This window comes from Mesoplodon densirostris, chromosome 6, assembly GCF_025265405.1.
Source record: "Mesoplodon densirostris isolate mMesDen1 chromosome 6, mMesDen1 primary haplotype, whole genome shotgun sequence".
Lineage (NCBI taxonomy): Eukaryota > Metazoa > Chordata > Mammalia > Artiodactyla > Ziphiidae > Mesoplodon > Mesoplodon densirostris.
This window is the reverse complement of record NC_082666.1, coordinates 10,303,032-10,327,656: the sequence shown is the minus strand read 5'-3', so window position 1 is coordinate 10,327,656 and position 24,625 is coordinate 10,303,032. Positions and strand designations below refer to the sequence as shown.

Here is a 24,625-nt window from a genome sequence, read left to right as displayed (position 1 = left end):
TCACTATCGCGGCCTCTCTTGTTGAGGAGCACAGGCTCCAGACGTGCAGGCTCAGTAGTTGTGGCTCACAGGGCTAGTTGCTCTGCGGCATGTGGGATCCTCCCAGACCAGGGCTCGAACCCGTGTCCCCTGCATTAGCAGGCAGATTCTCAACCACTGTGCCACCAGGGAAGCCCCTGTTTATGTAATTAAAAAAATTTAAATAGACATTACTTTTTAGAACAGTTTAAATTACAGAAAAACTGAGATGATAGAACAGGGAGTTACCATATACCCAGAATCAAGTTCCTGTTATTATTAACATCTCATATTAATGGTGCATTTGCTACAATTAGTGAGCCAGTATTGATAATTATTATTAACTAAAGTTCATGCTTTATTCAGGTTTCCTTAGTTTTTTTTTAATGTTTTTTTTTTTTTTCTGGTACGCGGGCCTCTCACTGCTGTGGCCTCTCCCATTGCGGAGCACAGGCTCCGGACGCGCAGGCTCAGCGGCCATGGCTCACGGGCCCAGCCGCTCCGTGGCATGTGGGATCTTCCCAGACCAGTGCACGAACCCGTCTCCCCTGCATCAGCAGGCGGACTCTCAACCACTGCGCCACCAGGAAAGCCCCCCTTTTTTTTTTTAATGTTTTTATTATATTTTATTTTTTAATTTATTTTTGTCTGCGTTGGGTCTTTGTTGCTGCGTGCGGGCTTTCTTCTAGTTACGGCGAGTGGGGGCTGCTCTTCATTGCGGTGCGTGGGCTTCTCATTGCGGTGGCTTCTCTTGTTGCGGAGCATGGGCTTTAGGCGCGCGGGCTTCAGTAGTTGTGGGGCGCAGGCTCAGTAGTTTTGGCTCACAGGCCTAGTTGCTCTGCGGCATGTGGGATCTTCCCGGCCCAGGGCTTGAACCCGTGTCCCCTGCATTGGCAGGCAGATTCTTAACCACTGCGCCATCAGGGAAGCCCTCAGATTTCCTTAGTTTATACCTGATGTCCTTTTTCTGTTCCAGGACCTCATTCAGGATACCACGTTACATTTAGTTGTCATCATTTCTGTAATTTTTAACTGGATCATCTTACACACATGAATTTATTTGCAAATCATGTTTTATTCTCACATTTCAAAGCCATACCTGTGTGTGGCATATTATGTTACTAAAAATGCTCTTCGATTGAAGATAGTTGGCCTTTAATTTCACTTTTTTTTTTTTTTTTTTTGCGGTACGCGGGCCTCTCACTGTTGTGGCCTCTCCCGTTGCGGAGCACAGGCTCCAGACGCGCAGGCTCAGCGGCCATGGCTCATGGGCCCAGCCGCTCTGTGGCATGTGGGATCTTCCTGGACCGGGGCACGAACCCGTGTCCCCTGCATCGGCAGGCGGATTCTCAACCACTGCGCCACCAGGGAAGCCCTAATTTCACTTTTAATAAGCCTTTTACAAGTGTAGGTTTCATCATGTTAGCAAGTTGTCTGTCTCACCTCTTTAGTTATGACTCTGATATTTACCACTTATTTTCATGGAAAGGTTTGTTTTGGTCACTTCTGTCATGTGATGGACGTGGAGTATGTCTCATTGTGTCCTAGTGAAATGATAAAAATTACCCTACCTCTTTTTTTGGGTGGGTGGTGCCTGCGCTGCACAGCTTGTGGGATCTTAGTTCCTCGACCAGGGATTGAAGCTGGGCCCTCTGCAGTGAAAGAACCGAGTCCTAACCACTGGACTGCCAGGGAATTCCCTACCTTACCTGTTTAAAAAAAAAAATTATTTATTTTTATTTTATCTTTGGCTGCGTCAGGTCTTAGTTGCGGCACGTGAGATCTTTTTTTAAAAATTAATTGATTGATTTTTTTTTTTTTTTTTTTTTTTTTGCTGCTTTGGGTCTTCATTGCTGCGTGTGGGCTTTCTCTAGTTGCGGCGAGCAGGGTCTACTCTTCGTTGCAGTGCACGGGCTTCTCATTGCGGTGGCTTGTTTTGTTGTGGAGCTTGGGCTCTAGGCACGAGGGCTTCAGTAGTTGTGGCTCGCAGGCTGTAGAGCGCAGGCTCAGTAGTTGTGGTGCATGGGGTTAGTTGCTCCACAGCATGTGGGATCTTCCCGGACCAGGGATCAAACTCATGTCCCCAGCATTGGCAGGCGGATTCTTAACCACTGCGCCACCAGGGAAGTCCCTTGGGATGCTTTTAATTAGAAATTTTCATCAAAGAAAATATGAAACATGATTCTCATTCCATAAAACAGTTGAAATAATTTCCCTCTACTTTAGAGTCCTTCTTTTGAGTCACAGGGGTTTGTTCAGGCATAGTTGCTAACATTTATAATATGTGTATCGTCCTTGGAACTTTTAATGTATTTTCTAATTCACGCATTTCACCTTATCAGGTTGTGCTTCCTCTCCATGCTCTGTATTACAGTAGGTATGCTTGCTTATCAGCAGTTGACAGGCTTTTTCCATAGAAGGCCAGCTAGTAAATATTTTAGACTTTGGGGGCCATATGGACTCTGGAGGACTATGGCAGCTATCTAGCTATGCAGCATGAGAACAGCCACAGATAATACATAAACAAAGGGGCATGACTGTGTTCCAGTAAAACTTTATTTATACACGTAGGCAACTGGTCGAGTTTGGCCCACAGGCTGTAGTTTGCCAGCCTCTATACTGTTGTTGGAAGGATACAAAAACCCCATGTGCTTCACTCCTTCAACTAAAATCTCCCTGCTGGGCTCTCAGTGATAAGTCTTCATAACATGAGTTGAAAACCTTAAAATCTGACTTGACATGTATGGGTATAATTGCTTTTATTTTTGTAGAAAATGTGTCAAGTGCAAGTGAGCTTTTAAAGAATTTTATAGAATTTCAAAGTCCAATTTTTGACCACTCCAAAAAGAAATTATCTAACTTGGAAAATGCTGGCAAATTTCAGAGAAAAAAAATTCTATTATTGTGAAATGTGCCTAATGTTAATTTAAAAATCTTTTGATTTTACTTATGTTCTTTTTCTCAGAGCACCTTGTGACAATGCAGTTAGCAAAGATATGTGAGAACTTCTTGTGTTTGGCCGTGGTATTGGGGGTTGGGGATACATAGGTCTAAGAGATGTTCTCATCCTTTGAGGGGACCCTTCATTCTTGCTGGAAGGACAAGATATAGACACTAAAGATGAAAATAGGGAATTCCCTGGCGGTCCAGTGGTTAGGACTCGGCGCTTTCACTGCTGAGGGCTTGGGTTCAGTCTCTGGTTGGGGAACTAAGATCCTGCAAGCTGAACACCTTGGCCAAAAAAAAAGAAAAGAAAAGAAAAATTAACTGTTCCAATTTAGTGGTATGGATAAGCACTGCTTTAAGAGTTCAGAGTTGGGATTTATCACTGGGGGCAGACTATATGGTTGGGAAGGAAGGTTTTATTGAGCCAGGCCTTGGAAATTAGAAGGAGCAAATAAGGTGATGTAAATATAAACATGAAGGTGAATTAAAAATAAAAATGAAAAGGCAGGTTTGCTGGGACACGGGGGTTCATATAGGGAAATAGTGTGAGATAGGACTGGAGGTGAGGGTTAAGGCAAGGTTGGCCCTTAAACATTAGGTTAAGGAGTTTGGAAATTATCCGCTAAGAAGTAAGGAATAAATGTAAATTTTGAGCACTTTTGTTTTTCCTTTAAGTTTTCATGAAACTTCCACATAGTATATTTAATGTTTTCAGTATGGTGTGCTTATTTTAATTAGCATCTATTGATAATTTCATAGTGTTTACCTCTTCTTTTCCTGTCCATCAAAGACTACACCTCTGTTCCTCCTGTGTTATTTCTACCTCTGCTTATGATGTTTCTAACATGAATAGGTTATTGAAATACCTCTTTTTCATTCATATATTCATTGAGCAAATGTGTACTACTGAATGCTCATGATGTGACGGGTTCTATTCTAGTCAGTGTGAATAGAGCAGGGAAGAAATTAGGCAAAAATCCCTCTTCTTAGGAAGTTTACATTTTCTTGGGGAGATGGACAGTACATAAGATAAATAAGTGAAATGTATAATATGACTATTGCTAACAAGAAAAACTAAAGCAGGGAGAGGTAGTATGTGTGTGTGGCAGGGCAGGGATTGGAATTTTAGGTAGGGTGACCAAGAAAGACCTCATTGAAGAAGATGACTCTTGATAAGACCCAAAGGAAGTGAGAGACCTGGGTGGTGAGCAAGTACAAGGGTACTAGGGTGCAAATATACCTGGCATGTTGGAGAATATGGTTGGAGCAGAGTGAATGAGGGATCTGGTAAGAGAGTGGTCCTTGTTTATGTCTCTTGTCTCAATGAAATTATTAATAGTGTCCGCTTTCACTCCCAGTAGTGTCCTAGTTTGGATGGTAAGTTGTATGGTCTTCTGGTAATAGGAGGTGAAGTCAGAGAGGTAGGGGGGATGGAGGCAGAAGACCATGGAAAGCCAAGAAAAGAAGCTTTTGGAGGATTTTGAGCACAGGAGTGATGTGATTTCACTTAGGATTTCACAGGCTCACTCTGGCTGCTGTGTTGAGAGTAGGCTGAGAGCAAAGACTGAAGCAGGGAGCCTGAGGAAGATCTCTTCTGATGCTTCAATTTCCTCAGTGAAGTAGGAAGCAAGGAGCTGAGAATAAGGAGAGGGGAAGAGGTTGGAGATTTGAGGAGAGATGGTGGTATGAATTAGTTGCCTGGGAGAGTGGGGGAGTGATGGATGGACGGGGGAAGTAATAGTGTGCGTATCATGCATCAGTAAGGGCTCGTATAGGGTTTGTGATCATGAGTTTAAAGTGATATTTAGCATGGTTGAGTGTGTTGGTTTTCTCATACACAGGTATAAATTAGGAGTAGGCAGAACATTTTCTTTTTTCTTTAAGATTTTTGGATATGGACCATTTTTTTAAAGTCTTTATTGAATTTGTTACAATATTGCTTCTGTTTTATGTTTTGGTTCTTTGGCCCTGACGCCTGTGGGATTTAGGCTCCCCGACCAGGGATCGAACCCACACCCCCTGCATTGGAAGGCGAAGTCTTAACCACTGGATCTCCAGGGAAGTCCCGCATTGGATTTAACTGGGATTGAGGTTTAGTCGAGTGAGGGGGCAAATTGAGAGAACATTCAGCCAGTGATCATAATGATTGACCATGGGGTTTTTGCTAGCTGGGTAAGGAGGGAAGCAGAGGCAGGAGGAGAGTGAAGGTTAGCAAAAAAGGTGGTAGGATTAATGGCTTGAAAGTCTTGGTAGGGTCAAATGATCATTGGAGTTTGGGGGTGTTGAAGGAAGGAGAGAGACTATAGTATATGACGGCAACAGGGGTGGGTAGTAGGTCATATAGACTGATGAACTTGATTAAAGAAAGAAAATTTAGCAAGTTATCTAGTGTTCTGGGTTTATTTAAAATATCTTTTGAAAAAATTATTTATTTATTTACTTATTTATTTACTTATTTATTTACTTACTTACTTACTCACTCACTCACTCACTCACTCACTTATTTGGCTGTGCCGGGCCTCAGTTGTAGCACATGGGATCTTCATTGCGGCATTTGGACTTTTTAGTTGTGGCATGCATGCGGGATCTAGTTCCCCCACCAGGGATCAAACCCAGGCCCCCTGCAATGAGAGTGCAGAGTCTTACCCATTGGACCACCAGGGAAGTCCCCTTATGTGAAATATCTTTACAAAAATGTCTTTGAAGACATTTGGGACCACTGAAGGGTTTAGAAGGTGAGTTCTTATGTAGATCAGGTGGAGCATTACTTTCATGTGTTAATTTTTTTTAAGTGAAGCTATGTTTGAAGGTTTTAATTTCTGAATTGCATAAATTGGTTCATATTTTGCTATGTCATTGGAAACATTTTATGCATCCTATCTTGAACAGTATTTTGGTTGTAATTAGGCTGTGAACTCCTTGAGATTAGGGGACCTGGCTAGGTTCCAACAAAAGTCAATAACGTATTTGTTGAATTAAATTGTATTAAGGCAGCAAGAAGGATACGGTTTGAGAATTTATAAAGGATTTTCCTCTATCATTTTATAATGAAAAAATTCTAACCTAGAGAAACTGTTGAAGGGTAGTACCATGATCACCATATACCCACCAACCAGATTCAACAGTGGTTTACATTTTGCTGCATTTAAAAAATCTCTTAGTTTTTTTGAGCCATGTACAAGTGAGTTCCAGACATCCTAACAATTTACTTATGTGTACTTGAATGTGCATCTCTTAAAAATAATTCACCTGTGTAACCACACGATTTCTGAGTCATGCTTGTAGAGATCGGGACTATAATAATAGTGTACTGGCTCTATCACCTCTCACCCCTGTGGCCTTATGTAAGCTACGTAATATCCCTGAGCCTCAGTTTCTTTTGTGGCAAAGTACCTGTCTCAGAGGGATGTTATGAAGATTAAGTGTGTAAAGTTCTTAGAACCATACCAGGCATAATTTTCAGTTTATAAAGTGTTTTCTCATATGATACGAAATTGTGGTGAATAACACCACCCCCAACGCTTGTCACCAGAGTTGGAAACTTCTGCCTCGTCTTCCCCTTGTGTAGGTGTCAGCAGATCTTGTATTTTCTGTCTCCAGCATCTCTCAGATTTGTCCTGTCCTTTCCATTGCCACTGCAACATTTCTTTGTTTGTTTGTTTGTTTGTTTTTAACATCTTTATTGGAGTATAATTGCTTTACAATGGTGTGTTATTACTGGCAAGTACTTATCCCCCACCCCCATACTTGTCTTTTAAGACTAGGCACAGGTACCTAACTCCTCAGTCATTCCTTCTCTTTTGTCTGTACTCTACGTTGTACAGCCTTCATTCAGCCATAGCATTATACCCATAACATTTTGGGGCAGCCATTTGCTTGCATGTCTGCCTCGTTCTATTAGATTAGGAAGTCCTTGAGGACACATACTAGATTTTATCCTTTTTTTGTATCCCTAGTACCTAATATGTTGCTCATGCCAGGCACAAAATAAATGTAGATACTGTGTCCACATTTTATGGATGAAAAAACCCCTGAGGTTCATAGAATATGCATTATATACCCAAGGTAACAGAACTAATTAATGAAGCATACAGAGCTTTTTTAAAAGATTTTTTGATGTGGACCTTTTTTTTTTTTTTTTTGATGTGGACCATTTTTAAAGTCTTTATTGAATTTGTTACAGTATTGCTTCTGTTTTATGTTTTGGGGTTTTGGCTGTGAGGCATGTGGGATCTTAGCTCCTTGACCAGGGATCGAGCCTGCACCCCCTGCACTGGACCACCAGGGAAGTCCCCAAAGCATACAGATCTTTAAGAGCCCATTTCAGTACTATTTTCATTAACTATAATATTTCTCATAGTTACAACCATTTGTTCAGTGATTCTGTTCTTAGTCTGTGGATTTAGAGCCCCCTAGAGGATGTTAGAATTCCCTCATGAAAGTCTGCAAAGTCATATGTGTTTTCTTTAGGCTGAGTTAATAAGATTATATATGTATGTATGGCACCAATTTTTTTGAATGTACCCAGATGCTTTTGTGAGTTAATAGTGAATCATCTTGGTGAAGTAGACATATTTAAACCTTTTGAGAGGAAAGCCCTCTGAGGGTTTTAATATAGGAGACTTGGAATAATAGCTTTGTATAGTTTGCTAGGGAATTGATAAGGTACAAGAAAGTTTTTAAAGCAGTTACATTCAAGTTAGATGATAATATCTGAAACTTTTCTAGTCATAAGTAGTTCATTAGAATAAAAGAAAAAATTTAATTTCTGAAATCAAACTTAATTAAAAATTGTTGAATCTATTTCTTTAAATAAGGTGGCTTTAAATATATTTCCATCTGCTACCATAATGTTTAATTTTTTTTTAGTCTTAGCACCAAAAGTATTTATTTCATATATATGAACATATTTTCATTGGATCTGTAAACATATTGAGAGTTCTGTGAGCTAGGTTGTCACCTCTTTCAGAATCTGAATTCACTACAAATTGTATTTTATCAATTCCAAATAAATCTGTTATGAATCTGATTGGCTGGGACAACTTCTTTTTTTCTAGCTTTATTGAACTATAATTGACATATAACATTGTGTAAGTTTAAGTCATATAATGATGATTTGGTACACATTATTGCAAAATGTTGACCACAATAAGGTTAGTTAACACATCCTTCACCTCATGTAATTACCATTTTCTTGTTACTGTGGTGAGAACATTTAAAGCTTTATTCTCATAGCAGCTTTTAAGTATATAATCGTGTTTAATTCTTGAAAAAATTTTTTATTGAAGTATAGTTGATTTACAATGTTGTGTTTAATTTCTGCTGTACAGCAAAGTGACTCAGTTATACATATATATATATCCTTTTTCATATTCTTCTCCATGATGGTTTATCACAGGATATTGAATATAGTTCCCTGTGCTATACAGTAGGACCTGTTTATCCATCCTATATGTAATAGTTTGCATCTGCTAATCCCAAACTCCCAGTCCTTTCCTTCCCCACCCCTAATGTTTAATTCTTAATGAGAAGCATTTTTCTAACTTAATGACTGCTGCCCCGACACAATGTTGTGTTCTGCTATTTGGCCCACCAGCGCTTCTGTTGCTGAGATAAAATGTTTATGGTCTGGCAGGCATTCTATTTAAGGGTATAGCTTAAATAATAATGCTTTAAAATATGTGTGTTATTTTTATCAGTTTGTTTAGCTACTAGATAAACAAGAATTGTGTGATTTCATTCATTCCTTTGGCAAATACTTATTCAACTCCTGCTGTGAACCAAGCCCTCTCCTCAGCCCTGAAATTACAGCAGTAAGTCGACAAAACAGACAAATTTGGCCTTGGCAGCCCTTGCCTTACAGTGGGGGAGCCATACTCTAAGCATGATGAACATGCATGTAACAACAACCCATGCTGGGTTGGGGCAAGTGCTTTAAAAAAAAAAAAAAGGCCAGAAAAGGGAATAGGAAGTGATATTTTCTGTTTTAGAATGATTTGTCTCAGAAGGCCTTTCTAAATAGACATTTGAGCAGAGACCTGAATGAAGTAAAGGCACTAGCCTTGCAAAGGCATCTGGAGGAATAGCCTTGCAGGGAGAGGGTTCAGCAAATGCAGAGGCTTTGAGGAAGGGGCATGCTTGATCTGTTCAAGAGGAGGCCAGCGTGTCTGGAGCTGTGTGAGCAGGATTTAGAATGGCAAGAGATGAGGTTGGAGGAATAGCAAGGTTAGATCATGTGGGACTTTCAGATTTCATTCTAAGTGTAAAATAAGCCTTTGGACAGCTTCTAGTGGGGGAATGAAGTGGTCTGACTTAAATTTAAAGGATGTTCTATGCTATGTAGATACTCCAGTAGTACAAGAAATGAAGCAGGAGTTCAGTTAGGAAGTGGTGGTTAGAGACCTTTGGGTGAGAGATGATGATGGAGGTGGTGAGATGTGTTTTGAAGAAAGAGTCAACAGGCTATGTTGGTTGATTGCAGTGTGAAAGAGAGCAGGCGAGGAAAGTCCAGTGTTGATAAATAGACATGGGACTTTTTTTTTTTTTTTTTTTTTTTTGCAATTGACAAGGAAATTTAGTTATTTCTGAGATATACATTTTAAAGTAATAACTAGAATTATGACTTATAACATTATACCAGAACATATGATTTTTAGAAATTTCATGTAATGTCTGAAACGTTTATATTAACATATTTCCATACAAATAACCCAAAGAAAGGTTAGTATTAGTTGTTTTTGTTTGTTTGATTTTTTTAATACTGCAGGTCCTTATTAGTCATCAGTTTCATACACATCAGTGTATAAATGTCAATCCCAATCGCCCAATTCAGCACACCACCATCCCCACCCCACTGTGGTTTTCCCCCCTTGGCATCCACACGTTTGTTCTCTACATCTGTGTCTCAACTACTGCCCTGCAAACCGGTTCATCTGTACCATTTTTCTAGGTTCCACATACATGTGTTAATATACGATATTTGTTTTTCTCTTTCTGACTTACTTCACTCTGTATGACCGTCTTTAGATCCATCCATGTCTCAACAAATGACTCAATTTCGTTCCTTTTTATGGCTGAGTAATATTCCATTGTATATATGTACCACATCTTCTTTATCCATTCGTCTGTCGATGGACATTTAGGTTGCTTCCATGACCTGGCTGTTGTAAATAGTGCTGCAGTGAACATTGTGGTGCATGTGTCTTTTTGAATTATGGTTTTCTCTGGGTATATGTGCAGTAGTGGGATTGCTGGATCATATGGTAATTCTATTTTTAGTTTTTTAAGGAATGTCCATACTGGTCTCCATAGTGGCTGTATCAATTTACATTCCCACCAACAGTGCAAGAGGGTTCCCTTTTCTCCACACCCTCTCCAGCATTTGTTGTTTGTAGATTTTCTGATGATGCCCATTCTAACTGGTGTGAGGTGATACCTCACTGTAGTTTTGATTTGCATTTCTCTAATAATTAGTGATGTTGAGCAGCTTTTCATGTGCTTCTTGGCCATCTGTATGTCTTCTTTGGAGAAATGTCTATTTAGGTCTTCTGCCCGTTTTTGGATTGGGTTGTTTGTTTCTTTAATATTGAGCTGCATGAGCTCTTTGTATATTTTGGAGATAAATCCTTTGTCCACTGATTTGTTTGCAAATATTTTCTCCCATTCTGAGGGTTGTCTTTTCGTCTTGTTTATGGTTTCCTTTGCTGTGCAAAAGCTTTGAAGTTTCATTAGGTCCCATTTGTTTATTTTTGGTTTTATTTCCATTACTCTAGCAGGTGGATCAAAAAAGATCTTGCTGCGATTTATGTCAAAGAGTGTTCTTCCTATGTTTTCCTCTAAGAGTTTTATAGTGTCCGGTCTTACATTTAGGTCTCGAATCCATTTTGAGTTTATTTATTTATTTATTTATTTTTTTCATTTTGAGTTTATTTTTGTGTATGGTGTTAGGGAGTGTTCTAATTTAATTCTTTTTTTTTTTTTTTTTTTTTTTTTTTTTTGCGGTACGCGGGCCTCTCACTGTTGTAGCCTCTCCCGTTGTGGAGCACAGGCTCCGGACGCGCAGGCTCAGCGGCCATGGCTCACGGGCCCAGCCGCTCCGTGGCATGTGGGACCTTCCCAGACCAGGGCACGAACCCGTGTCCCCTGCATCGGCAGGTGTACTCTCAACCACTGTGCCACCAGGGAATCCCTAATTTCATTCTTTTACGTGTAGCTGTCCATTTTTCCCAGCACCACTTATTGAAGAGACTGTCTTTTCTCCATTGTATATCTTTGCCTCCTTTGTCATAGATTAGTTGACCATAGATGCGTGGGTTTATCTCTGGGCTTTCTATCGTGGTACATTGATCTGTTTCTGTTTTTGTAGACACGGGACTTGAAGGATACATGCAAGGTATTTACAGTGGCTGCCTCTGAGCACTGGCCTTATTAAGAGCTTTTCTCTTTTTCTTCTTTTTTTGCTTATCTGTATTTACCAGTTTTTCTGTACTGAATCTATAATGCTTCTGTTGTAAAATGTATAGAGAGATTATTTTTAAAACTAGAGCTAACCATGATACTAAATGTAGCCTAATATATAATGTGTTCTCCTACCCCCTTTGATTTTTGGAAAACAATTTAAGTGACATAAAAATTTTTTCTTTTTACTCTTAGTGATCAGCCTTTGTACCTTCTCCACATTTGAAGATGGTGAAGCTAGATATTCATACTCTGGCCCATCACCTCAAGCAGGAACGCTTATATGTAAACTCTGAGAAACAGCTCATTCAGAGACTCAATGCAGATGTACTTAAGACAGCTGAAAAGTTGTATCGTACAGCATGGATCGCTAAGCAACAGAGAATTAATTTGGATCGGCTTATTATAACCAGGTAAAGAAAAGGTTTTGAGGTCTTAACTGTTATAAACCACTATAATTCTGCTTATAGCAGTTAATAATCGCTAACTGCAAATAAATCTATTTCCAACAAAGTGCATGGTTTAAGATGTTTTAAATCAGCATCTCAATGGTGTCTTTGCTTAGTTTGCTTAATTAACCTATTAACCTAAGCACAGTTGTAGAGAATTATAACTTAAGCATTAATATTTTATACCATACCAATTAATTTTGTATCTTGGCATTATATAACGTTTTATTACTGTAGAGAGTAAATTATCTTGTGTTCTGCTTTTCTCCTAATATTATTTAATATATACATATTCATGTTTTGCTATTGTATATCTACTTTTCAGTTTTAGAAACCTCATTTTTCACTGTGTTAATACCTGATTGTTCTGTTGTTCCAAGAAGCAGTTTTTAAGTCTAGAAATAGTGGTGCTGTGGTATACTGTCGAGAAAAGAAGCCAGACATAGAAGAGTACATACTGTATGAGTCCATGTATATGAAGTTCAAAAAGAGGCAGGACTGATCTTCAATGATAGAAGTCAGAATCCTACTTTTTGGTTTTGACTTTCTTTACACATTTAGATGCTGGTGGTCTAAAAGAGTTTAGCCATTCTGAGTGATCTCATTGCCATGACTATCATCAAGTCACATTTCCATGTTTTAGTATAGTATATTATTATTGTTGTTAATTTTATTATTTTGCTTGTTTGCTTGTTTTTTAGTGCTGAAGCTTCCCCTGCTGAATGTTGCCAACATGCCAAGATTTTGGAAGATACACAGTTCGTTGATGGGTATAAGCAGTTGGGATTTCAGGAGACTGCTTATGGAGAATTCTTAAGTCGATTAAGGGAAAATCCTCGTCTTATTGCCTCCTCTTTGGTTGCGGGAGAGAAACTTAATCAGGAGAACACACAAAGTGTTATTTACACAGTTTTTACCTCTCTCTATGGCAACTGCATTATGCAAGAAGATGAAAGCTACCTCCTTCAGGTGTTGAGATACTTGATTGAATTTGAACTTAAAGAAAGTGACAACCCCAGGCGACTTTTGAGGAGAGGAACTTGTGCCTTCAGCATCTTATTTAAACTTTTTTCTGAAGGACTGTTTTCTGCCAAACTTTTCCTCACAGCAACTTTACATGAGCCAATCATGCAGCTGCTTGTTGAAGATGAGGATCACCTGGAAACAGACCCAAACAAGCTAATTGAGAGGTTCTCCCCATCTCAACAGGAAAAACTCTTTGGAGAGAAAGGCTCAGATAGATTCAGGCAAAAGGTTCAAGAGATGGTGGATTCCAACGAGGCCAAACTAGTGGCTTTGGTGAACAAATTTATTGGTTATCTCAAACAGAACACATACTGCTTTCCACATAGTTTGAGATGGATTGTGTCACAGATGTACAAAACTCTCTCCTGTGTAGATAGACTGGAAGTTGGGGAGGTCAGAGCAATGTGTACTGACCTCCTGTTGGCCTGCTTCATCTGTCCTGCGGTTGTCAATCCAGAACAGTATGGAATAATTTCTGATGCTCCTATTAATGAGGTGGCAAGATTTAATCTGATGCAGGTATGCTTTTGCTAGGCATTCAGTTTTTTTTTTTGGTTTTTTTTTTGTTTTTTTTCTTTTTGCGGTATGCGGGCCTCTCACCGTTGTGGCCTCTCCGGTTGCGGAGCACAGGCTCCGGATGCGCAGGCCCAGCGGCCATGGCTCACGGGCCCAGCCGCTCCGCGGCATATGGGATCCTCCCAGACCGGGGCACGAACCCGTATCCCCTGCATCGGCAGGCGGACTCTTAACCACTGCGCCACCAGGGAGGCCCGGCATTCAGTTTAAAGTCAGTTAATTGGGCAGTGGGAGTGGGAACAGAAAATATGATGACATTATTCATATATTCTTACCATTCCTTTTCCCCAAACTGTCCTAAATATTTGCTTCTTACATTGTGTTGGTTTTTAAATGGAGTCCTCATACACTTGAATGCATAGTTGAATTTGATTTTCTAGAACAAGCCCTTACCCCTTTCCCATGATTTCAAACTCCAGAATGATTGAAAATTGAGTGTCTATTATACTTCATTTGGTAACAAAACCTAACCTGAACTAACATGAGGCTATTTATAATTGTTAGTTATTACATTTCATATTCATGAATATTCATGTTTTGCTGCAGGAATGTTAATGTATCTGATTATAGGAAGCCAGCCTAAATACTGGACATGTTACATGTATGCAGTAACCAACCTTTCTAAAATCTCCAAATTTTGAAATCTGAAACTCCTCTGGACCTAAAAGTTTCAGAAAGAGGATTTTTGGATCTATGTTAGTGCTTTTTTTCCCTAATCATCTGAACTACTGAAATCATGTTATTATTTCTTAAGGGATTCTTTTAATTATATCTTATCCCTAGAAATACTGTGAGGAAGAGACAGAGTTTATTTGGAATAGAATATGTCTTGCCTTTGGATGATTTTTTTTTTAATGATAAGCTCTTTTTCATGATCAGTTCTATCATATTGGGGTGTTTAGAAATTAACTATATAGACATCCCTGAAATAAAAATTTTTTATCATCTCTGAAACACTAAATTTATTCTTATGATAATGTTGTTATAGTTTTATTTTTGTCATTCCATTGGAGGTTGAATCACATCTTTTCAAAATGAGTAAAAGGGGGGATTGTCCTAGGTATGAAGATGATGCTGTATGATAATAACTTTCAGCAAAGTGTCTTTAGAGAGAGTGGATTAACAGTTCACTTTTGTCAGTAAGGAACCGGCTCTGTGAATTATTATTTACTTTCAAAACAGCTTATGTTTTGAAGGAATTCTTTGCTTTTAAGTCTAGAAAAAAATTTACCTTGAGTACTTTATGAACTATAGGGGAAAGTACTTAATAATAACTTGAGATAGTTTGAGTCAGCTTTTACAAATTAATTAAATTTCTAAAAACATGAAAAGTACAGCAGCAGAAACAAAGGTGTGTACCTTCATTTCCTAATGTTGTAATAATATGCATTAAAGACAAAGCAAAATTTTCTACGTATTCTTTATAACTCAATCTAAATGTAATAAAATATAGTAAAAGCTGACATAGACAAGATGCACATTTTATTTGGGATCCTATTTTGTATGCCTGGTCAGGTGGTGTGAATTTTTTTTTTTAATTTTTTTTTTTTATACAGTAGGTTCTTATTAGTTATCCATTTAGTGTGTTAATATTCTTATGAAATACATTTGTAGAATGGAATGGAATTGCTTTCACAGTGAGGACTGTGTAAGTGTCTACAGCCTATGTCTTCCCACCTCTGCTCTGGGTTGCAGGTTGGCCGCCTTTTGCAGCAATTAGCAATGACTGGCTCCGAAGAGGGAGATCCCCGGACAAAGAGCAGCCTTGGAAAATTTGACAAAGTAAGAGTGAATACTATGTCGTGTGAAGTACTGCTTATAGAAGGTTCTGCTAAAGTATTAGTGAACCTAACTAATCTCCTTATTAAATCTTGTCCCTAGGTGATGTGTAAATTAAATATTCTTTGCAGTTACCCTTGGTTTGGCTATAGAGGATACAGTGCTGGATCAGCAGCATTTAAAGGAAGATGTCATCTGTATAGCAGATTCACTTTGCTGTACAGCAGAAACTAACAAAGCATTGTAAAGCAACTCTACTCTAATAAAAATTAATTAAGAAAATAAAGGAAGGGGTCATCAAAGGTTACTAATTCTCAAAAAATATATATATAAACACCAATTATACTTCAATTAGAAAAAAAGATTACTAATTCTCACTTATAGAAATGTTGAGGAGATGCTGTTGTAATGAGAGCCAAAGAGCTATTAAGATTATTTTTAACAGTTTGATTTAGGGCCTTCCCTAGTGGTGCAGTGGTTAAGAATCCACCTGCCAATGCAGGGGACATGGGTTCGAGCCCTGGTCCAGGAAGATCCCACATGCTGCGGAGCAACTAAGCCCATGCACCACAACTACTGAAGCCCGTGCGCCTGGATCCCATGCTCCACAACAGGGGAAGCCACCGCAATGAGAAGCCCGCACACTGTGACAAAGAGTAGCCCCCACTCACCTCAACTAGAGAAAGCCTGCGCGCAGCAACGAAGACCCAACATAGCCAAAAAATAAATAAAAATTAAAAAAAAACATTTGATTTAAAAAAATTGTCACTAAATCACATCTGTGAATATATGAATCAGCAATAAATGTATAATTTTAAGTGTATTTCATAAGTTAACATAGCATTGTTCAGTTGGTATAACTAAATAAAAATTTAAGGGACTTCCCTGGTGGTCCGGTGGTTAAGACTCCACGCTCCCAATGCAGGGGGCCTGGGTTCGATCCCTGGTGGGGGAACTAGATCCTGCATGCATGCCACAACTAAAGATCTCACATGCTGCAACTAAAAGATCCCACACACCACAGTGAAGATTCTGCATGCTGCAACTAAAGACCCGGTGCAGCCAAATAAATAAATAAATAAATATTTTAAAAAATAAAAAATTTAATTTATCATACTTTGAGTAGGCTGTACATTCAACCTAAAATTAAAAGGTTAGATAGTGTAGTTTCCCTTCCACCTCTGATCTCTAACCTTCATTTCCTCCCTAAATGTTCTTCATGTTTTCAATCTTTTGTGTGTCCTTCAAGAAGTCTGTATGTATACAAGCAACTTCCTAATATCTTTTCCTAATTACGAATGGTAGGACTGTGTGCACTGTCTGCCTCATGTTTGTTTCATATACCAGAATATCTTGGAGATTATTTTACATCAGTTCATAGAGAGTTTAATTTTTTTAAATGTTGGGTTTAATATAATTTTCAAGAAGAAAAACTTTCTACATGCTTGTCCACCTCAATCAGAAATTTTATTCCCTTTATTTATTTATTTTTAATACATTTATTTATTTTTGGCTGCATTGGGTCTTGGTTGCTGCACGCAGGCTTTCTCTAGTTGCGGCAAGCAGGGGCTACTCTTCACTGCAGTGCGCGGGCTTCTCATTGTGGTGGCTTCTCTTGTTGTGGAGCACGGGCTCTAGGCACACGGGCTTCAGTAGTTGTGGCACATGGGCTCAGTAGTTGTGGCTTGCAGGCTTTAGAGCGCAGGCTCAGTAGTTGTGGTGCACGGGCTTAGTTGGTCCACGGCATGTGGGACCTTCCCAGACCAAGACTCGAACCCATGTCCCCTGCATTGGCAGGTGAATTCTGAACCACTGTGCCACCAGGGAAGTCCCTGTTCCCTTACTTTAAAGAGGAAGTATTTCACTGTGATTTTTTTCTCCTGTTTGAACAGAGCTGTGTTGCTGCTTTCCTTGATGTGGTGATTGGAGGCCGTGCAGTGGAGACCCCGCCAATGTCCTCTGTTAATCTTCTGGAAGGGTTGAGCAGAACTGTAGTTTATATAACGCACAGTCAGCTTATTACTCTGGTAATGGCTTTATTCTTTAATAGGACTTTCTCAGAAGTCATTTATCTGAACATGGGCAGAGTCCTAGATGAGTACATTGTGTGAGAAATACATATTGTGTTTGAAAAATTGATTTCATAAGCTAAATGTCCTTTTACTTTTGCCAGGTGAATTTTATGAAGAGTGTGATGTCTGGAGATCAACTGAGAGAAGATAGAATGGCTCTTGACAATTTATTGGCAAACCTGCCCCAGGCAAAGCCAGGAAAAAGCAGCAGTTTGGAAATGACTCCCTACAGTACTCCTCAGCTGTCTCCAGCAACCACTCCAGCAAATAAAAAGAATCGATTGCCTATAGGTAAAGAGAATTTCTCATATTGAGGCTTTCCTTTAAATTTAATATTTCTTTCTTAGCCTTTGTTATTGCTTAGCATTTGGGAAAATAGTTTTAAATAATTTGGAGAAGTTCTTCTCTTCATTTTTACTGGTGGTAGTTCAATTTTTGGGGGCTGCCTTGGGTCTTTGTTGCTGCGTGAGGGCTTTCTCTAGTTGCGGTGAGCAGGGGCTACTCTTCAGTGCAGTGGCTTCTCTTGTTGCGGAGCACGGGCTCTAGGTGCGTGGGCTTCAGTAGTTGTGGTATGCAGGCTCAGTAGTTGTGGCGCACGGGCTTAGTTGCTCTGCGGCATGTGGGATCTTCCTGGACTAGGGCTCGAACCCGTGTCCCCTGCATTGGCAGGAGGATTCTTTTTTTTAAATTTTTTTTTTTTTTTTTTTTGCGGTATGCGGGCCTCTCACTGTTGTGGCCTCCCCCGCTGCGGAGCACAGGCTCCGGACGCGCAGGCTCCGGACGCGCAGGCTCAGCGGCCACGGCTCACGGGCCCAGCCGCCCCGCGGCACATGGGATCCTCCCAGACCGGGGCACGAACCCGCATCCTCTGCATCGGCAGGCGGACTCTCAACCACTTGCGCCACCAGGGAGGCCCGGCAGGCGGATTCTTAACCTCTGTGCCACCAGGGAAGCCCTAATTCAACTTTTAAAATAAAATTTAAAAAAATTGCACCATATTAATTAAGGTTCATCCGTAGGCTTAAGCTTTTTTTTTTTTTTTTAATAAATTGATTGATTGATTGATTTTTGGCTGAGTTGGGTCTTCGTTGCTGCACGCAGGCTTTCTCTATTTGCAGTGAGTGCGGGCTACTCTTCGTTGTGGAGCGCGGGCTTCTAATTGAGGTGGCTTCTCTTGTTGCGGAGCATGGGCTCTAGGCATGTGGGCTTCCGTAGTTGTGGCACATGGGCTTCCGTAGTTGTGGCTCGCGGGCTCTAGAGCGCAGGCTCAGTAGCTGTGGCGCATGGGCTTAGTTGCTCCACGGCATGTGGGATCTTCCCAGACCGGGGATCGAACCTGTGTCCCCTGCATTGGCAGGTGGATTCTTAAACACTGCGCCACCAGGGAAGCCCAGGCTTTAGCTTTATCTAGACATACTTGTCATAATTAATTGGAATCATGCCACTTGCAGTATACTTTGTTTACTGTAAGTCATCATTTGAATTATGTACTGTTATCATTTGAATTATGTACCCTGTTCTTTCCACAGAGTTCTAAATAATATAATAAAATAATATTATTTTAGAAATTTCTATCAGTAAAGTTGAAAATATATAGTTACTATTTTTTCATTATTATTAATAGCCAGTCTTTTATTGACTGAGTTAAGATCTTTGTTATTTTATAAAATAAGGCAAAACTTCTGTTTTGTCAATTTTAAGAAATAGGTTTAATTAAGCCTTATTTCCTTAGTAAACATTTATCCATAATAAATCTGTATAATCTGTAATAATATCTATGTAAATCCACAAACAAATTGAGCATATGTATACTATGTACCACGCTCAGGGTAAGTATTTTCTAAATGTTCTTTCACATTTAATTCATGCAAAAAATCGACACAAAAAGTGGTCTTATCACTGTCCTGCAGGTGGGGCACTGTGTTCAACACTGGTGATACAAAGACCCTTAAGTCATGCTGTTACACTTAGGTTAGTTGCTGATAGTCCAGTTGGGGAGCATGAGAAGAGACCAGTACCCTTCAGTGTACTGAGTGTCTGACGGAGATAAGCATAGAGGGTTACGGGGACACCTAACTTAGCAGTGTGGTGATGCTGTCAGGAGAAGATCCGGGAGCAGGTGAAGGCTGCACTTTCTCTTGGAGGATGAATGGAAGTTAGACAAAGTAAACAAGACCCAGAGAGAGTGTTTAGACCAAGGGAGCAGAGTATTTTAGTGCCAACTTTTTAACGGTCATGAGGAGCTCAGCAGTGAGCATGAATAGTTATTATATTTTATACATTCTTCTTTTTTTTTTTTTTTTTTTTTTTGCGGTACGCGGGCCTCTCACTGTTGTGGCCTCTCCTGTTGCGGAGCACAGGCTCCAGACATGCAGGCTCAGCGGCCATGGCTCATGGGCCCAGCCACTCCGCGGCATGTGGGATCTTCCCGGACTGGGGCACAAACCCGTGTCCCCTGCATCGGCAGGCGGACTCTCAACCACTGTGCCACCAGGGAAGCCCTATATTTTATACATTCTGAAGAATGGGATTTCATTTTTAAACTCCCATGAGCTGATTTGTTAAGAATTGTCAGTTTCTTAAAATTAATCTACCTTACTTTTAACATAATATGGAATAATATTATCAACAGGAATGTGGCATCATATTCTTCAAGTCTTTGGCTTTCATCATCTCAAAATGTCAATTTTCAGAATTATAAATAGAAAAAAAAAAGAAACTTGACATTGAATGATTTTTAATATTATAGGCTATTAGCACTTTTTTTTTTAGATTCTTTTTAATTTGAGCTCCATTGAGAGCTCAAACAATATTAACTACCGTCCAGGTTTTTGTAACTCTCCATGGTGCTTATCAGAGTACTTAGGCAAATAACTCTTTTTTTTTTTAAATTTTATTTATTTATTTATTTATGGGTCTTTGTTTCTGTGCGAGGGCTTTCTCTAGTTGTGGCAAGCGGGGGCCACTCTTCATCGCGGTGCGCGGGCCTCTCACTATCGCAGCCTCTCCCGTTGCGGAGCACAGGCTCCAGAAGCGCAGGCTCAGCAATTGTGGCTCACGGGCCCAGCCGCTCCGCGGCATGTGGGATCCTCCCAGACCAGGGCTCGAACCCGTGTCCCCTGCACTGGCAGGCAGACTCTCAACCACTGCGCCACCAGGGAAGCCCTATTAGCACTTTTTTAACATGAAGAAATAAATGATTTTTGGTAAACCAGAGATTTTTTTTTCCATGATTCAGTCGTGTTCTTTCGTTTCTTTTCATCCAGAATGTCATTCATTAAATAAGAGTATAATGGAAAGTAAATTTCAAATGTTTGCCCAGTATTAATTTGTATAGTCATGTGACCTGGTCATTGAACTTATTTCATATTTTAAAAGATGTGTCCATTATTCAGAGGGTTGATTTTCTTTCTGTTTAATGCTTTCGCAACCCAGGACAACAGTTCGCAGCCATAGCTGCCTGGGATTCCTTAGCCACCAATCTTACTGCTCATATTACTCTAGTAACCCCTTTTGGTGGGTAATAGGCTTTTCCTTTTCTTATGTAACTTTTATTTAAGAAATAGTTTATGAAATTTTGCTCCATGTGCATGTTGCTTTTGCTTTCTGTAAATTGGTACATAAATTTTGATTACTTGCATTTTTATAAATTGTAAAGTTTGTTCCTTAAGATTCACGTAATTGTTCATAAAGTTGAAGTTAAGTTTACAGTTCAAGAGAAGACAGTGAGGGTCAGCAAAGAAAGGTGTAAGTGAACCTGTTTTAGACTTTTGGAAGTTGATGTGTGCTTTGAGTTTTGAAAGGGTGATTGATGAACTGATCTACAGCATTGTGGAGAGAACATGATTGTTTATAGTTCTGTCTTCAAGTAGGTCAACTTTCACCGAAACTGAAGTTGAAAGACTTTTATTATAATTGAGTGTTTGTGCTTCATGTCTGCACTTTTATTTGCCCTGAAGGAGTATCTGTTTCGTATTCTGGTTGTATTGAATCTTATTGTTCTCTGAAAAAACCTGACACTTATCACAGAAGACTAAAGTTCATAGAGAAATTGTCACAAACTATCTAAATCTTTCAGTTTCCAAAAGTTCTTGTAAGGGAATTCCCTGGCGGTCCAGTGGTTGGGACTCCATGCTTTCACTACCGAGGGCCCGGGTTCGATCCTTGGTTGGGGAACTAAGATCCCACAGGCTGCTCAGTGCAGCCAGAAAACAAAACAAATAAACAAACAAACACAAAGACCCACCAAAAACAAAAGTTCTTGTAAGATCTATAGGATGGATTACTTTAGAAAAAGATATTACTTATTTACTTATAAGTAGGGGAAAAACACCCCCAAGTAATTAGATCCGTCAGTAATTTAGAATGTTCCCATAAAGCAGAAAGGAAACTTATATTCAAACAAAGAGAACTCTTCTGCATCTTTAGGAAGAGGTTAATACATTTCAGGAAAAACTGTGTTTTCAAAAACTGATTCTGGTTTTGTCAGCAGTTGCCGACGTGTATAACTTTCTATGGCTATCAGATTTCTATGTGAACTTTTCTAGTGCTTTTAAGTTTAGTTATTAGTATGGGAGACCTGTGGCAGTTAAATCATTTTGTTGGAGAAATAGTTGAAGATATTATACCTTGAAAAGATAAGGAATAAAGTAATGCTTTTCTTGTCACTCCCAAGTCTTAAATTGATTGGGACATGTTTGCTGTTCTGCAGGTGTAAACTGTGTCACTCCCTGTCAGGTGAATATGGATCATTGTTTCTGTTGATCAGTTTTGAAGGAGAATTTGTATTAGTCATTAGTAGAGTAGCTGGGAAGATATGGGTTTTTTTTTTTTAATTCATACTCTCACCACTCTTTTTTTTGTGCATGTGCAAATGTTCTGCATTAATAGAAATTATATTTTTGTATTAATGTGCCATTTTCTTCATTTTGTCTTTTTCTCTAAATTATCTTACTTGAAATTCTTTTATTAGCAACTCGGAGCAGAAGCCGCACCAATGTTCTAATGGACTTACATATGGACCATGAAGGATCAGCTCAAGAAACTATCCAGGAAGTGCAGCCAGAAGAGGTGTTGGTCATTTCCTTAGGAACAGGTCCCCAGCTTACTCCAGGGATGATGTCAGAAAATGAGGTATGACTGTATTGATACACTTAGCTTGTAGCTATTAATGTTAAGAACTTCAGATTCTTTTCTCCTCAATAAGGTCACTTGCTTCTATAAATCAGTATACATTTAACAGATATTTTTCATTATCTTCAGTGGGTCTTCCATGATACCCCATCAAATGCTCAACTCCCTGTGAACAGTTCTGGAGGTCCTTCACATTAATAAACCTGTGGCACTGTAGTTGATAACCATACCCATACCAAAAGGAATTTTCCTAATAGTAGTAGAAGAGGCAGGAAGCCAGGAAGTTGTGTTATAGAAATTGAAGAGACTTTTCCAGTGACCTGTAGGAAATATTTTATGTTTTTTTTCTTTTTAATGATATAGTAGTGGTATTCCTGCTTTAAAGAGCCAAACAGTATTTAGAAATAATTTCTGTTCTTTGGCTGGTTGGGAAGAAATGGAAGAGATAATTGAAAGGAAAGCTAAGTAAAATATTTTAAGGAAATGGGGTTGGGGATATGAGAATCAGTTTTAAGATATTTGTAAACAGAAGAGCTTGAGACAGAAGCAAGAGGAAAGAAGTTTTGACTCTAAACATAGGAGCCTCTTCTCATAGATTGTGACCTCTTGAGAAAGAAGGATTTTCTTACCTTCAACAGTGACTGCTTATTATTCAACAAAGCCTATTCCTGGCCTGGGAAGAAGGGACCAGTTACAGTGGTTGATACAGTGATGATGGTGGTTGATTAAGTGGCGTGACTTGCAGGAAAGAGGACCATCAAAATCCACAACCCTGTTCCCCCACACACATTCAAAGTGAATAAGCTGACAAAAACTGTCAGAATCAACTTTTTGGGAACTCTAGAATGTAATAAACTTGTGGCAACCAGGGGAATGCTTAATGAGGAAAAGAACTGCTGCGTTTCAGTAAGAAAGTCTGTGGCATTTTACTCCCCCTGTTACCGTCCCCCAACCCCCACCCAATGGCAGCCTTGAAGACAGCCGCCAGCATTCCTGCACAGGGAAATATCTAGATTGTGGTATGATCCTTTTGTTTTTCGTTAATTCATACCACTCTCGAGGCCTTCAGATGGATTTTTCCTGAAGATTTATTGCACATTGCTCACTCTGATGAGTGTGAAGGCTCAAGTTATCTTACAAATACAAAATGTAAAATCTTTATGTCTGCATTTAATTTCAAGCAAATAGGGAAAAGATTCTATTTTTAAATGACCTTTTAAAAGCATCACATGAGTAAATATATGGAGTCATTAGAAAACCTTTAATTTACTTATTTAAATGTGAGGTCAAAACAGCGCCTTGGGGGCTTCCCTGGTGGCGCAGCGGTTGAGAGTCCGTCTGCCGATGCAGGGGACACGGGTTCGTGCCCCGGTTCGGGAAGATCCCACATGCCGCGGAGCGGCTGGGCCCGTAAGCCATGGCCGCTGAGCCTGCGCGTCTGGAGCCCATGCTCCGCAACGGGAAAGGCCACAACAGTGAGAAGCCCACGTACCGCAAAAAAAACAGCGCCCTGGGCTTCCCTGGTGGCGCAGTGCTTGAGAGTCCGCCTGCCGATGCAGGGGACATGGGTTCGTGCCCCGGTCCAGGAAGATCCCACATGCCGCGGAGTGGCTGGGCCCGTGAGCCATGGCCACTGAGCCTGCACATCCAGAGCCTGTGCTCCACAAAGGGAGAGGCCACAACAGTGAGAGGCCTGCGTACAGCAAAAACAAAAAAAAACAGCGCCTTAAGGGTTTGTTTTTTTTTTTGGCTTTGTGTTGTTTTTTGTTTGTTTGTTTGTTTTGGTACGCGGGCCTCTCACTGTTATGGTCTCTCCCGCTGCGGAGCACAGGCTCCGGATGCGCAGGCTCAGCGGCCATGGCTCACGGACCCAGCCGCTCCGCGGCATGTGGGATCTTCCCGGACCGGGGCACAAACCCGTGTCCCCTGCATCGGCAGGCGGACTCCCAACCACAGCGCCACCAGGGAAGCCCTTGTTTTTTCTTTTTAATTGAGGACACTGTTCTTCACATTCCAGCAGCAGCCTAGGAACCCAGTGGTTGTGAGTTCAAGTTCCAGGTGTGCTTAATACATGCTGTGACATCCAGCAAAGCACTCAATTCTTCATTAAGTTGGAGATACACATACAGAGCTGAGTTATGAGGTTTGTGGGGAGTGAGAAGTAATTGT

The 24,625-nt window shown here is 40.0% G+C and overlaps 1 protein-coding gene across 6 annotated transcripts in view; it reads left to right on the top strand.

The window, feature by feature from the left end:
• The window catches only part of GAPVD1 (GTPase activating protein and VPS9 domains 1), a 70,746-nt gene that overhangs the window by 12,249 nt on the left and 33,872 nt on the right, over nucleotides 1-24,625 (top strand). For all 6 annotated transcript variants that reach the window (XM_060100551.1, XM_060100555.1, XM_060100553.1 and 3 more), the window contains 6 exons: nucleotides 11,617-11,834; nucleotides 12,572-13,415; nucleotides 15,168-15,254; nucleotides 17,144-17,278; nucleotides 17,425-17,614; nucleotides 22,296-22,456. In XM_060100551.1, the coding sequence (XP_059956534.1) occupies nucleotides 11,650-11,834; nucleotides 12,572-13,415; nucleotides 15,168-15,254; nucleotides 17,144-17,278; nucleotides 17,425-17,614; nucleotides 22,296-22,456 (1,602 nt within the window). In that variant the 5' untranslated portion in view covers nucleotides 11,617-11,649. The remainder of the gene's footprint in view (nucleotides 1-11,616; nucleotides 11,835-12,571; nucleotides 13,416-15,167; nucleotides 15,255-17,143; nucleotides 17,279-17,424; nucleotides 17,615-22,295; nucleotides 22,457-24,625) is intronic.